Source organism: Triticum aestivum, chromosome 5D (genome assembly GCF_018294505.1).
Source record: "Triticum aestivum cultivar Chinese Spring chromosome 5D, IWGSC CS RefSeq v2.1, whole genome shotgun sequence".
NCBI classification, from domain to species: domain Eukaryota; kingdom Viridiplantae; phylum Streptophyta; class Magnoliopsida; order Poales; family Poaceae; genus Triticum; species Triticum aestivum.
In genome coordinates, this window is record NC_057808.1 from 515822455 (window position 1) to 515837106 (window position 14652).

At 45.4% G+C, this 14652-nt stretch overlaps 2 protein-coding genes across 3 annotated transcripts; one reads left to right on the forward strand and one right to left on the reverse strand.

The window, feature by feature from the left end:
- The first annotated feature begins 204 nt into the window (after positions 1 to 204).
- Positions 205 to 3432, forward strand: LOC123123375 (low affinity inorganic phosphate transporter 1). The gene has a single exon (XM_044543878.1). The coding sequence runs from the start codon at positions 1499 to 1501 to the stop codon at positions 3116 to 3118; it is 1620 nt and encodes a 539-aa protein (XP_044399813.1). The 5' UTR covers positions 205 to 1498; the 3' UTR covers positions 3119 to 3432.
- A 2102-nt stretch (positions 3433 to 5534) lies between these two features.
- On the reverse strand, positions 5535 to 12169 carry LOC123123376 (protein phosphatase 2C 70). Of its 2 annotated transcripts, none has more exons than XM_044543879.1 (13): positions 11997 to 12169; positions 9609 to 9774; positions 9293 to 9463; positions 9016 to 9191; positions 8413 to 8571; positions 7823 to 7963; positions 7694 to 7755; positions 7420 to 7555; positions 6779 to 6873; positions 6431 to 6546; positions 6223 to 6352; positions 6085 to 6139; positions 5535 to 5985 (listed from the first exon to the last, which is right to left on the reverse strand). In XM_044543879.1, the coding sequence occupies exons 1-13, from the start codon at positions 12129 to 12131 to the stop codon at positions 5845 to 5847; spliced, it is 1683 nt and encodes a 560-aa protein (XP_044399814.1). In that variant the 5' UTR covers positions 12132 to 12169; the 3' UTR covers positions 5535 to 5844. The 2 variants fall into 2 exon arrangements, with proteins under 2 accessions (XP_044399814.1, XP_044399816.1); XM_044543881.1 differs by lacking the exon at positions 11997 to 12169 and adding an exon at positions 10549 to 10778.
- Positions 12170 to 14652: the final 2483 nt, after the last annotated feature.

The window sequence follows — 14652 nt, forward strand, 5'->3', positions numbered from 1 at the left end:
CGCCGGCGGCCTCCTCCAACCATTCCTTGGACAATCTTCTTCCTCTTCCCCTGCTATACACTCTAGCCCTTCTTGTCCGTGCATTTCTCCCTGGCTTTGACTGGTTGTTGATGAAGCTGCAGGAGCCAGCCCCCTAGCTATCTGTCTGTCTAGCTGCTTCGTTGGTGAGTCCTGTTTCCTTGCTCGCTCGCCGGACTTGTATTACTAGCATTAATTATTTTCTTTCTCAGTTAGTGATCGATTTTCATTCAGTTTGGTAGTAGCTAGCTCTGCTCCGGTGACGCTCATAGCCATATAATCATCTTCACACACACATAAAAAGAGGAGTCTGGATTAGTATCACGCGCGCACACACACGGGTCCCATTTGATTCGAGTAACTCGAATACATGCATGCATCACGCATCACGGGCTACTGCCCTCTCCCTACCTCCATCCTCCATCGTAGCATTCGGAGTGAGTGGTACCCCGAAGTCCAGAAAAGCCAAGAGAATATTCCAAATTTCGTCTTTCTTTCTAACTACTCAAGTGGAGGCAAGTTGTGGTGAGTGGAGGCAAGTATCCTCCGGAACTGAAGCTCAACTCAAAAGGCAGGCGGATCAAATCAACCCAACCCCACCTGCACCTGCCGCGAACTGACTCACTGACTCACTGCCTCTGTTTACTTGTCTTGTTCAAAAATATCACATCAGCCATCGATCCATCACGAAACTCGATCGCTCCATAGCCACGTCGCACTCCTTTTTCCTTCCTTTTCTTTTGAAAAGTAGCCCAGGCAAGGCAACATATTTTTTCCCGCAAAAAAAAAGGCAATATATTTACACTTGCAACTAGTACTAGTACTCATTTTTTTCTCCGTTGAAAAGTCCACGGTCTCCCATGCATGCGATGGAGTGCGAGCGTCAAGCCGTGTAAACCCATCCAGGGAGCCCCGTCACGTCACCTTATAACTTGCCCCGTATTTCTTCCTGCCTGCATGCCTCCTTGATCGTGACAACAGCCTTCATTGGTTTCCTCTTTTCCAACCCCACCCCCTCAACAGCCACAACCGCACGCACGAATATCTCATCTCATCTCACCCAAATAAAAAATACTAACAGATTTTTCTTTTATTACTATTAGAATTAGAAAGCGAAAATGCAGATATGATTTTCTCGCCAACAAAACTGGAATAGGATTACTTACCACGCGAATATTCCCCAGGAGAGTTGAACAAAAACAACTGTCAGCCGGTTCAACTCGCCAGTAAAATCGTAACAGCCAAGGTTTATTCCCAACGATCCCACCAAAATACCTTTGATCCCAGCAGTCAACAACCAAGCCCAAGAGTCCCGGGGAAGCAGGAGCCGCACTATTTATCTCCTCCAACCCGGCGCCCTCCCTCCTCGTCTCATCCCACCCTAAAATCTCCAATCTTCTCATCTTCTCTCAACAGGAACGAACGAGAGAGCACCGGCGACGATCCCCGGCGAGAGATCAATCAAGGAGGGCTCACCGCGATGGCGCGCGAGCAGCTGGAGGTGCTGACGGCGCTGGACGCGGCCAAGACGCAGTGGTACCACTTCACGGCCATCGTCATCGCCGGCATGGGCTTCTTCACCGACGCCTACGACCTCTTCTGCATCTCCCTCGTCACCAAGCTGCTCGGCCGCATCTACTACTACCGGGAGGGCGCCGACGCCCCCGGCTCGCTCCCGCCCAACGTCGCCGCCGCCGTCAACGGCGTCGCCTTCTGCGGCACGCTCTCCGGCCAGCTCTTCTTCGGCTGGCTCGGCGACCGCATGGGCCGCAAGCGCGTCTACGGCATGACGCTCATGTGCATGGTGCTCTGCTCCATCGCCTCCGGGCTGTCCTTCGGGTCCACCCCCGGCTCCGTCATGGCCACGCTCTGCTTCTTCCGCTTCTGGCTCGGCTTCGGCATCGGCGGCGACTACCCGCTCTCCGCCACCATCATGTCCGAGTACGCCAACAAGAAGACGAGGGGCGCCTTCATCGCCGCCGTCTTTGCGATGCAGGGCTTCGGCATCCTCACCGGCGGCGTCGTCACGCTCATCGTCTCCGCCGCCTTCCGCGCCGCCTTCCCCACGCCCGCCTACAAGGACGGCGCGCTCGCCTCCACGCCGCCGCAGGCCGACTTCGTGTGGCGCTTCATCCTCATGTTCGGCGCCGTCCCGGCCCTGATGACCTACTACTGGCGGATGAAGATGCCCGAGACTGCGCGCTACACGGCGCTCGTCGCCAAGAACGCCAAGCAGGCCGCGGCCGACATGTCCAAGGTGCTCCAGGTGGAGATCGGCGCCGAGGAAGAGGACCCCAAGGCCAACGACGGCGGCGCCGGAGCCGCCGACGACCGCAACTCGTTCGGGCTCTTCTCCGGCGAGTTCCTGCGCCGGCACGGGCTGCACCTCCTCGGCACGGCCACCTGCTGGTTCCTGCTCGACATCGCCTTCTACTCGCAGAACCTGTTCCAGAAGGACATCTTCACGGCGATCAACTTGATCCCCGAGGCCAAGAAGATGAGCGCCCTCGAGGAGGTGCACCGCATCGCGCGCGCGCAGACGCTCATCGCGCTCTGCGGCACGGTGCCGGGCTACTGGTTCACGGTGGCGCTGATCGACCGGATCGGGCGGTTCTGGATCCAGCTGGGCGGCTTCTTCTTCATGGCCGTCTTCATGCTGGGCCTCGCCTTCCCGTACCACCACTGGACGACGCCGGGGAACCACATCGGGTTCGTGGTGCTGTACGCGCTCACCTTCTTCTTCGCCAACTTCGGGCCCAACTCCACCACCTTCATCGTGCCGGCGGAGATCTTCCCGGCGAGGCTCCGGTCGACGTGCCACGGCATCTCCGCCGCCGCCGGGAAGCTGGGGGCCATCGTTGGGTCGTTCGGGTTCCTGTACCTGGCGCAGAACAAGGACCCGGCCAAGGTGGACCACGGGTACAAGGCCGGCATCGGGGTGAGGAACTCGCTCTTCATCCTCGCCGCCTGCAACTTCCTGGGCATGGGCTTCACCTTCTGCGCGCCCGAGTCCAACGGCATCTCGCTCGAGGAGCTCTCCGGCGAGAACGACGACGGCGAGGCGGCCGCGCCGGCGCACGCCAGGACGGTGCCCGTGTGAGACAGTCCTCGTCAGATAGTATATTCTGCAGGTTTGGATGGATGTATGGATCATTTTAATGGTTGGAGCGTTCAAACTCAGGAGTCAGAGTACAAGAATAATCGTGTGATGGGTCGAGTTGTCCAGGTTAATTCATTAGAGTTGCTGGTCGGGTTAGCAGTAATAGGGAGTGATACAAGTTAAGAGTGTAGTAGTGCATCAAAGAGGCACGCATATGTACGCGATATGATGGAAAACTTTCATGCATTTTGGCCTGTGTGGACTGGACAATATATTATACAGTACTAAATTCTATCGCTAGCTCCTACTACCTACCTTGAAATTTCATTTTCTATTTATTTATTTATTTAATTAATTTTCACACAGTAGCTACACACGAGTATATAAGTTGACTGAATTTGCAATTTGATTAAGAATCGATTTTGTGAGAGGAGCGGTGGAGGAAGAGAAAGGAGGGCCATTGGATCTTAACCCAATGGCTAGGAAAATCGACTTACCCAAAATAAATTTCAGGTAGCCAGTCTTACTTTCATCAGCCGTGACATGTACTACTAGCAGTGTTTGCCTCTCTTGGGCTGGAAAAGGTAGCGTCTCATGTTAACGGATCACAAGTTTCCGATGATCTCCCTAACAAAAAAAAACAAGTTTCAGATGAGACGATCGATCACGCACGCACGGGCACGGGATACCCGAGAGGTGCAAACAAGAATCTGGATGGATCGGGGCAGCTTCCTTCCTCGCTTCAAGTCCACACTTGGTCGACTTGTGATGCGATGTTGGGCTGTTTGATGACAAGTACCGGTTGGTCATGCGGAGACTTGAGAGTCGTACGTAGTACTACCATGAGACTATGAGAGGAGAGCCGAGAGCGACGTGCATGTGCTAGTTTCCTGCTGGTCCGTCACCTTCTTCTGCAGTTCTTCTTGGTTTCACACAGGGGCCAAGCCAGACGGGTCGACGGCGACGCTGCGCTCGTCGGCCTACCAAGGTTGAACATCTTGATCGCTCGCCCGCGCTAGGCAACAAGGGGGACCTCGCTTTCTGCCTGATACATCGGCGATCGTCTGATCTGATTCTGATCGATGTGGATGCCGTTGGCAGGCCGGTCAGACTCGTTGCTTGTACCGATACCGTGCATTGCTTTCTTAACCCTTGTCAGGCTGAGCTGGGTTGATGGATGCATTGCATGCGTACATGGCTGACTGACCGGAGCATACTTCACTCACTAGTTCAGCTGGCTACAACTACAAGTTCACTCTTCTTCCATATCCATCAACAAGTGTGAACTGCTGCAGCTAGTTCTACATGCAAAGAAGAGGCGCAAGAGAATCAGCTGCGGTCAACTTGCCACACTTGGTCAACCCCACGCTCATTATTCCCGTATTTTAAGCCCATCAGCTCAAGGTCACATGCATTGCATTCCTCGGGGTCTCGTTCGTTTCCACGCATCGCATGCACCTACCTAACCTACTACCCGTACTTCAACCAGACCCCGCCTCTGACTCTAAAGCTTATATATATGTTCTTTGCTCTTTATAGAAATATAAAACCATTCACGCCGTACAAGGAAAAAAAAAGCATGCTGGAAACCTGGTTTTATCAGAAGATAAGAAAATTACAGCGTCGATTTTAACACTGCCTTTTTTGTAAAACACAGTACATATGCACGTGCATACACTCACCCCTATGAACGCACACACGCACACCCTACCCCCTATGAGCACCTCCGAAAGACTGAGCCGGCATATCATCTTCAAATTTACGAAGTCGCCGTAGGCACCTCGTCGTCGACGAGAACGGCTCCTTCCACTGAATGCGCATCGCCGGAAATCCTGAAATAAATCCAGGAATAAATGCGAGCATCAGGACTTAAACCCTGGTGGGCTGGGATACCACCATCCCTCTAACCATCCAACTACAGGTATGTATCGTGGTAATAAGCACTTCCTCCGTACCAGTGCATCGGTCATCCTAGATTGTGCATCGCGATAAGGCCAAGGAGAAAACTAAAGAACTTAACGTTCATTTGGTAATTAATATCATTGCATGCAATGAACCGGCCACTACATATGCCGTGCTAGATAGTCTAAAGTCATTGAAGCATATACGTCATACATCTTTTATTGGTCGATTTCTTTGTTCGTGGTCAAGAAATAAGTAACGAGGCGAGAGTTAGTACACCACACGCCTAAGCATTTTGTGATGATTTGGTTTTCATAATGTGTCCAATGCACCGGTACGGAGGAAGTAATAATTATTATTTCACCTTAATGCATTCTAGGATAACATCACCAAATCACACTTTACAATGCCGCTTCCACAGAAACAGAGGAATCTGTTACTGAGCAAGATGATGGATGTGTGCGCACATCCATCTCTACATGCCAAACACAAAAGATTCTACTGTATATGACTATTATCAGGGAAGCATTGTCCAAAGCATATATATATGATCCCAGGATGCAAAGTTCAACAACATTCCTCTAAAACATCGCCTCACAATTTTTACAGGCACAGCCGCACAAAACAGCTCCCCGGGTAATTTGGTTGCAGACAAGACAAACTGTTGGTTGTATTTGGCCTCTGGAGCAAGGCGCAGACTCTCAAGTGCTGGATAGGAGCCATACCACCAGTAAAAACAATCTAAGGGAAAAAGAACAAAACAATGGGGCTGAAGCAGCCGAGCGGGGCGGTTTCTCTCTAGACTGAATGAATCAATTGGCAGTTCAGCCACCCATCCTCATAGCGTCGAAGTCTAAAAATATCACCGATGTGTTGTCCTTCGTCCGCAGATTCCTGGCTTCACTAAGCACATGGTCTGCTACTCCGTCGGCTGAGATTTCTTGGCCCATGTTCCTCTCCTTATACTGCAAACACAGGGCACAGAAAACTAGCATCACATGACTAACAAAAAAAAATTAAAAAAAATTGAGACTAATATGAACAAATGCCGATTGATATCTTACATCGAGGACAAGCTGTGCTGCCTTTTTCGCGGTAATGACATCCCATAGGCCATCGCTGCAGCGTTACAAAGCATGTCAGGCAATGGATGCATCGCATCAGTGAGAATGAGCATTAGCAGATATGGGAATTTGTGTTACCTAGCGATAAGCGCAAAAGCTGAGCACGATTTCGAGATCTGAACTACTGGGCTCACATATGGTTCCTTACTGAACCTTGGATCTTGCTCTTTGAGAAACTTGTCTCCAAGCATCCTGCAAAGATTCAGTCCTGCAGAAATAAAGACAGTAATTTGAGATCATTGCTGGTCAAGTCAGCATCATCACAATACAAGTAAAGGTAACATACCACATATACGGCTTTCGCCATCTTTCAGGGGATTCCCTAATTTCGCTATCCTCGCTCGTTCTGTGGTACTGACTACTCGATGATCCTCTGTCATCGCAATTGGTTTCCCGTCGACACTGACAGAGAGGTATACATATGATTATAGTGAGACAGAGCTTGAGAAATAAAGACACAAGCATGTCCCATGTATGTTTATGCTATCAATTCCTTAAAATAGAATGGAGGCATTAGTTGATTTTGAATTATAAAGGGTAGAGAAATGCAAGTTTCACACATAACAAGCGAATACTGATTTACTACTCAAGGAAAATGCTGAAATATTTTTTAGAGATGAATAGATGTTATTACTTCATAATACATGCCGAGTCACCAAGATTAGCGCACTGGGCAAAGCAATCTTTGTTCTGATCAAACCAAATAAGAAGGACAGTTGCTGTACAACCCTGTAAAACATAGACAGACATGAGCCATAAAAGTTCATTGCATCAGATTCCCTAAATAAGGGGTAATTCAAGAAATGGTGAAGCGTATTTCTATGCCTTGTATGTATGTTTGCTAATTAAAAAGCCCATTTAGAGCCTAGACATTGCTAACCAAAGTGTTTTAGTCAGATATTTGAAACCCATGAAATTGGAAAATCTTTACCCAGGGTCCAACAAAGTGTATTTCTGCTACTGATTTACTACTCAAGGGGCACACCAAGGACTTCCGGACCCAAAGTTGCTTTTTTGGTAGATATAGAGAACCAATATGAACATCAAAGGAAGGTTAAAAGATGGAAAACTAGATAGCATAATCAGATTGGCAAGATAGGCTCACAAGACATTTAGGATTCCTGAAAGTTTCATCAACCAATTACACCAAGCAAATGTGTGGATAAACCTTGACTTGATTTTTTGCATCACATTCATAGACTAGCGAGCAATATGATTAATAGCAACATTGAAAATACTAAAATGCGGGTAAGAAAGCCAGATTAAAAGAAAAACCTCATACTGATGATTGAGTGCAGCTTCTGTCAAGTCAAATGCACACTTAAGAACATCAGAAGCATTGCTGCATGTGAGAACTCTTTCTATTGTTCCCTTCTGAGAAAGAATTTTCGCAACATTCTCTGGAAGAATCCTACACAACAAAGGCAGTCATCAGTTCAACATATAGGTCATCGTATCAACCCAAGTCAAGCATATGATAAAGTAACTCGTACAGGAAAAAAATAATATGATGTGGACTTTAACAAACGGATAGGCACAAATAATTTACCTGCTGGCAGCTTTTGCAGCCCCATCCCCTCCATGGCCATCAAAAATGGCAAACAGCCCAAACTGTAAAAAAAAATTGGAATGAGGATGGATCCAACTCTTTCGAAAATTTATGACATTATTTCCATACCTGTTGAGCACCACTAAGAGGATACTGGTAGCAGCTGACATCCTCCATGGGAAGTTTCTTTCCAGTTCGACGGGTTATCATTGCATCAGATACCATACCAACTCCTACTGGCACTTGTTGATTTTGTAGTGAAATTTGAACCTAGCGAGGTAGCATTATTAGAAGATTATTTTCTGTACGAACATGGATTCAGCCAAATAGTCCAATAAATAAAAGAATGATTTGCTTAAATGATAGAGTTCAAATATGATGAAGATTTTTTTTTATTTTTTTGCATCCATATGTTTCAAAATGTTATAAGTTTATAACAGGTAGGCAAGCTTTTTCAACTGAATTGGTAACAAGAAATATAACTGAGCATGCTGACATATCTGAGTATCTGTATACCATGCCATTTTGAACAGGATATAGTTTGATTTATATGTGCACAAATGCACAGGAGATTCCTATTGAGCAGAAGGATACAGTTTGAATGCTTTGTACACCAAAATATTGGAAGCCTGAACCACCATATGATTAACAATTGTGGGCCCATGGCCAGTCAACGATTTTTCATGCTAATGATAACAAAAAAAGCAGCCAAGACTTACAGATACTTTTGATGAACTCCCAAGTGTTATAATATCACCATCAGCAAGTTCGGCAGGCGCACTCCAACGCCTAGAACCAACATCAGGATGGGTAACTGCCTGGGAATTCAAGAAGGTTCCATTCAAACTGCCCATATCCACAAGTTCCCATCTGAGTGTCTGCAATTTAAGAGTAATGATTTACTGAATGGGAATGGAAGAAGGCTAGCTATATTCACATGTACATATGCATTGTAATGATATGAATTGAATATATTGTGATTTATGAACCAAAGACACCCACTATAATCTATGATATTCCTTTGTATAATGTGAAATCTGAAAATGCCCCACGAAATCATATTTACAGCCAACAGAAATGCCCTAAATATGTACTGCAGCATCAAGCTAAGAATAGCATCATAACTGACAACAGAAATGGCAGCTGCAAACTCCACAAACAGGTAGCAAAAAATGAAAATTAGAAGCACTAAGAGTTCCAGCAGAAGCAAGCAGACACTCCGGCAATTACATCCAAAGATATCTCAATTTTCGAAACAATCTAGGGTTCGAATACAGTAGCATGCTGAAGGTGAAAAAGATTGGAAAGTACGTGAAACTTACCTTTGGATTCCAGTCAATCCGTGCATGCTTTCCTGACACCTCAGAATCCTTTAACACCAAATCGCTTTGAGGAATCCTTCCAAGAGTCATTGGGAGCATGGACGTATTACCTGACTGCAGGTAGCGGTTTATTCCATGAGATGGGCCAGCTATGACTTCCAAGGCTAGGTGGCTTCCTGCACTCCTAGCAAATGATTATACATCATGAGCATATGCATGTATAATATTTGCAACATGTGGACCACTAGGACATCCAGCTAATGAAAGGACGTTTTACCAACTGTAATATCCTTCACAGGAATGCCGCCATTATTATTCTCTCCAGAAGCCCTTCTTGTGTGCTTCGCCTCAGATGCTCGCACACTTGCTTCTGCTGTACGCTTCAGCGTACTTCCCAGATGGAGCTCTTCCGGTGTACCATTTGTAACATCAATCACATGAACTTCTCCTACAAATTTAAATATATATATATTTTTACAAATTTATGATGATGGTTAATAGAGAAGCTGAGTACTCCGAAAAACACCACACAAAATCAAATGTTCCGCTGCTGTATAATGCAATGATGAAAGACCGAGTGTAAATATGTGCACCTTCAATAGGATGAGATTCAGTGGGATGAGTATGCGTCCTTGGTGAAGTGGTACTCCTATTTGTCCACATTGTAGACTCACCAGCATTATTGCTACCAAGGTTATTGCTTGGACCCGAGTAGTCATCCAACTTGTCTGATATTAGAGGCCTGTTGATATCGTCGTCCTGCAAGCAAACAGCAATCAGACATACAACCTCCACCTTCCATCTGTGAAAACAAAACTATATTTGCTTTTTCCTATCCATTACACCCGCTCTGATAATATATGCATATAGGGCCTGTTTGGATTCAGCCCCTTTCAGCCGTACCAAATTATTGGCATGAACAAATGAAAGGCATGACCAAAATATTGATAAGTTGTGGCTGTTTGGTTTGTAGGCCATAGTACTTGTCAATTTTTTGGCAAACCATTGATCATTTGGTTTTAAGCCAAATGGCTTGCCAAATATTTGGCAATTTTGGTTGGCTTGTGTTTGGTTGGTCCATAATTCGGAATTTGCATGCCAGCCAATAAAACAACATATAGGTGTAAACCAACACTGATACAACTTGATTATTCTCTAGTTCAGACTAAACAAAAAAGGCATGATCTTAAAGAGTATAAAGACACCATAAGTTGCATGGAGTTACTTTGGTCTCCAGGAACATCATGCTAAACATTGTGGAATATAAATAGCTAGCTTCAATGATCAGCTACTCGACAGAACAGAATACATGTTTGCACCAGACAAAAAGATATTCCACACAATGTTGCTTACTACAAAAAATAAAATAAAATAAAATAGCCCAGTCATGTTCATATTAGCTACTCCATGGAATCAGATCTGTGTGAACTACAAACATATAAGACAATGATTTGTTAAACACACACGACATCTAGTACTAGTTACACACAAGTGCATCTGCAGCTAAATGGACAAGAGTGAGGCAAATCACACCATTGGAAAAGGCAAACTGTATAGGGCTGAGGACGATTCGGGTGCTGGGCTTTGGATGCAATGTGATTCCATTGATTGAGGGTGGGGGGAGGAAGGCCGTCGGAGCAGAGCAGGTCGACGCAAGACCACTATGGCCGGTGGGACCTGCAGATCTGACAATGGTTTTCTGCTTGGGGCTTGTGGTGTGCGGGCGAGAAGAGGAAGTGGGAAATGACCGTATAAGAGAGGAGACAGTGCGGAGGATTTGGCTGCCAAATCTTTGACGGACGATATCCATGCCCTCGCTTCGCCCGTGGTTTGGCGAAAATCAGGAGCGGCGCACCTGGTTTGAGCCAAAATTGACGTGGATCCAAACAACCTCCAAAATACGCCAATTTTGGCTCACCCTGGTATTGGTGTCCATCCAAACATACCCATAGTTGCATTACCACAGCCAAAGTTTTTTTTTCAAGTAAATAAACAGCATGTAGGATTAAATGAAAACATAATATCCCATGCTCTTCACAAGAAAGCAAGATAATGGGGGTTTTATGACCCTAGTACAAGTTGTTTGAGTGGATCAGAAGCTAGTTGTACTCATGCCCAACCATATGAGATGCAATGTATCATTCAAATCAACACGAAAATAATTCCATAAAGCATTTAGCTTACTGAGGTAGAAGTGGCTGGTGACAAAAAAGGGTCTACAGAAGTAAACAGAATGTGACCAAAAAAAAGGTCTACTGAGGTAAGTAAAGGCCAATAATGATACATCGCGTTGAGAGGCATTGAGTAATGACCATGGTTCTTCGCAAAAAAAAAAGTAATGACCATGGTTAAAAAATGCGCGCCTAGGCTCCAGGCGATAGCAAAACGCCTAGTACTTAATCTGCGCATAAGCATGTGATTTGGTCAGAAAAACGCAAAGGCAGTGGCCAACCGCACAATTAACGCCTAGCGCTTTTCTACCTATGGTAATGACTGGTAAGCTTAGAGAGGCAAGATGATCATAGTTTGTCCAATTGTCTCCGTTGTACAGAAGTGCGTGGCAGCTGAGCCAATAAACAAATCAGCGTGTTAGGTCGTTAATGGCGAAGGCTGATAATCCAATCAAACCTCAAAGTTGCTGAAATACCATGTCCTCCGAGTCACCACGGGCCAGTCTAGCGCGGGGAACAGGCATGTTATTGCAGTACCAACATCGCCCCTCGTCCGCTGCAATCAATCTTGCCGAAATGTTCGACGCGACGCAACACCAAGAACGCCCCGGTATCCCAAATCCCTCGAAACCAAATCGCCGACCTAGCGGAGGCCCCCTCGAACCAACCGCGCCATCGAGATTCCCCGCGCGCCCCGGAAACGACGGGGGCAGCCGGCCGCGCGGCCGCCCCCCGCGGCAGATCCGCGCCGTGATCGAGGGGAACGGGAAGGAGCCGAAGGGAGATTTGCAGGGGTGGTGGGGGTCTGACCTGGGAGGACGAGGGAGGCGGGGGCGCGGCGGGGGGCGCGCCCCGGCACCAGCGGCGGCAGGCGTAGACGGCGAGGCCGAGGACGGCGAGCGTGGCGACGGCGGCCCCGCTGACGACGAGGGGGGAAATGGCCATGGGCGGGCGGGGGAGGCCGGTGGCGGTGGCCGCGGACGGGGGCGTGGCGTCGTCGCTTTTTTTTTTTCTTTTCTTTCAATGTTTGCCCCCTTTTCACACGCAGGGGCCGCCTCTGTTTCCTCCCCGCGAGTTGCATCGGTTTTGCGTTTCGTGTCGACGGCCGGGGGATCCAGCAGAGATTATCCGACGGTGATGGCGATGGTGACGCCGTTGGTGCCAGAAATCAGCGGCAGATTCATCCTTCTGCCGTTATAATCATGTACTAATAAACATCGTATCTAAAACGTCTTATAAGAGCTTATTATAGAGGGAGTATATCATGTTAGGTTTTATATTGAACATCGTATCTAAAACGTCTTATAAAAGTTCATGAAAAGGGGGTGTATCATGTTAGATTTTCTATATTTAATGGGTATATTTATGTGTGGTGTCAATGTGTAATCTTCTTTTTTTAAACAATGTCAGTATGTAATCTTTGTTATACGTGAAATTAATAACATGGTAGTCTAGTTGATAGAACTGTAAAGCCTCTACCCCTACTTCTCCGTCTCTTCTCTACTACCTATAAACTGGACATTTCCCTTGATGGCCACCGTCATGAGCACATGGTCGCGACCCAACCAACGTTCACTCACCAACTTCAACAAGGGTGTCCCCCATTGATCTATTATTTCTTGCACATTCGCACAATGGCTTCCTAAAGGCCAATCACGAAACAAAATCGGCGGCGCGCATGGCTACTAGCGACAGAACGCATCTAAGGAAAACAATATCAAGCCCCAAATCAACGTTGTGTCTGGCAATCAACGTTTGTGCGTGGCAAAATATCAGTTCTGCTTGTCACCTAATCTGCTATTCCGCTGAGTCGTACATATAGCAAGCACACCAAAGATTGCATATGTACAAAACCACAACAAAGTTGCCGTGATCTAGAAAAAAAACACTACAAGCCCAAACATTATAAAAAGCTCGCACGCAAACAAGTTGACAAGGTCTTGAGGGTGGGGATGCACTTCTAAAACATGCCAATTTTCGAAAATGTCTGTAATGGTTACATCACAAGTTTTAGAAGGAAAATGTTCCCTAAATGACGGCGAATTTAGAAATTTTTGTGATGATCACATCGCAAATTTAAAAAATATAGGTATGTAACAACATGGCAACTTTTTGGAAATTTGTAATGGTGTCCTTAACCAATTAAGTTTTTGGAAAAATAATTGTGTAAATCATGACAATTATATTTTTGTATATACTAGCAAGAAGCCCATACATTGCAACAGGCATACATATTCTAATAAATCAACATCAATATTGTCCGGCATATACCTTACATTCACCATATTCTAGATTTTAGGAACATTTAATTTGATTTTAGTATATGTAGGGGAGGCAAGGAAAGTTTTGATTTAGTTGAGATTTTGGTGAGATTGATTTGATTTGATTTGATTGAGTTGATGCAAAACGTGATTTTGGGAAGTATCAATTTGGTTTAAATTATTTTAAGGTACTATATTTATATTGGTTAATATTTTGTGAGGCGTCAGTTGGGGTTACCAAAAAAACCAGTTGGAAACCAAATGGGGGAGGGAACATGGGTAGGAAAAACCGAAAAAGAGGGGAGGCAACGGAATCAACTCCTCTACTAGAGATTTTTATTTTTGTACGACGTTGGTTAGGGTTAAAAAAGCAATACGAACCCAAATGAGGGAGGGGGACACGGGGAGGAAAAAACCCGGGAAGGAGGCGACAGAACCAACTCCCCTTTAGTACTAGAGATATATTCCAGAAAAAATGAAAACATGGAAACTTGTGAAAAAATTGTTATAAATTGAAGCAACTATATGTAAATGTATGTGCAAAATTCTAAATATATGCTTACATTGCAAATTATAGAAACAAAATTTGGTATAACATGGAAAATTAGGAAATTTGGTTCCATAGAACATGACAAATTTTTATAATTTTTATAATGATCAAATGGAAAATTTAGAATTTTTTGTTTGCTACATCATGGAAAAAATAGAAAATCTGTAATTGTCACAATGGCAAATTTATGAAAAGTGTTCTCTAGACATGGAAAATTTTGAAATGTTTGGACTGATCACATGGTAAATTCAGAAAAGTTGTTCCATACGTCATGGAAAAATTTAGAACAATCTTAGTAGTCACATGGCAAATTTATGGAAAAAAATTCTACAGAATATGGCAAATTGTGAAGTGTTTGGACTAGTCACATGTCAATTTTAGGGAAATTATGTTCACTAGAACATGCATCTTAAGTTGTCGCTATGCTATCACTTATGCATGGTCACTTATCCATGAGATTATGGCCACTGGATCTATAGTAATCATGGCAAATTTGCGTTAACTTTCTAGGTTGGAAACTTTGTGTTTATCTTAATTCACATCGAAAAAATTGTAGCATTTATTTTGATTTTAGTATATGTAGGGGGAAGGAAAGTTTTAATTTAGTTAAAGATTCCGGTAAGATTGATTTCATTGAGTTAATGTAGGACATGGT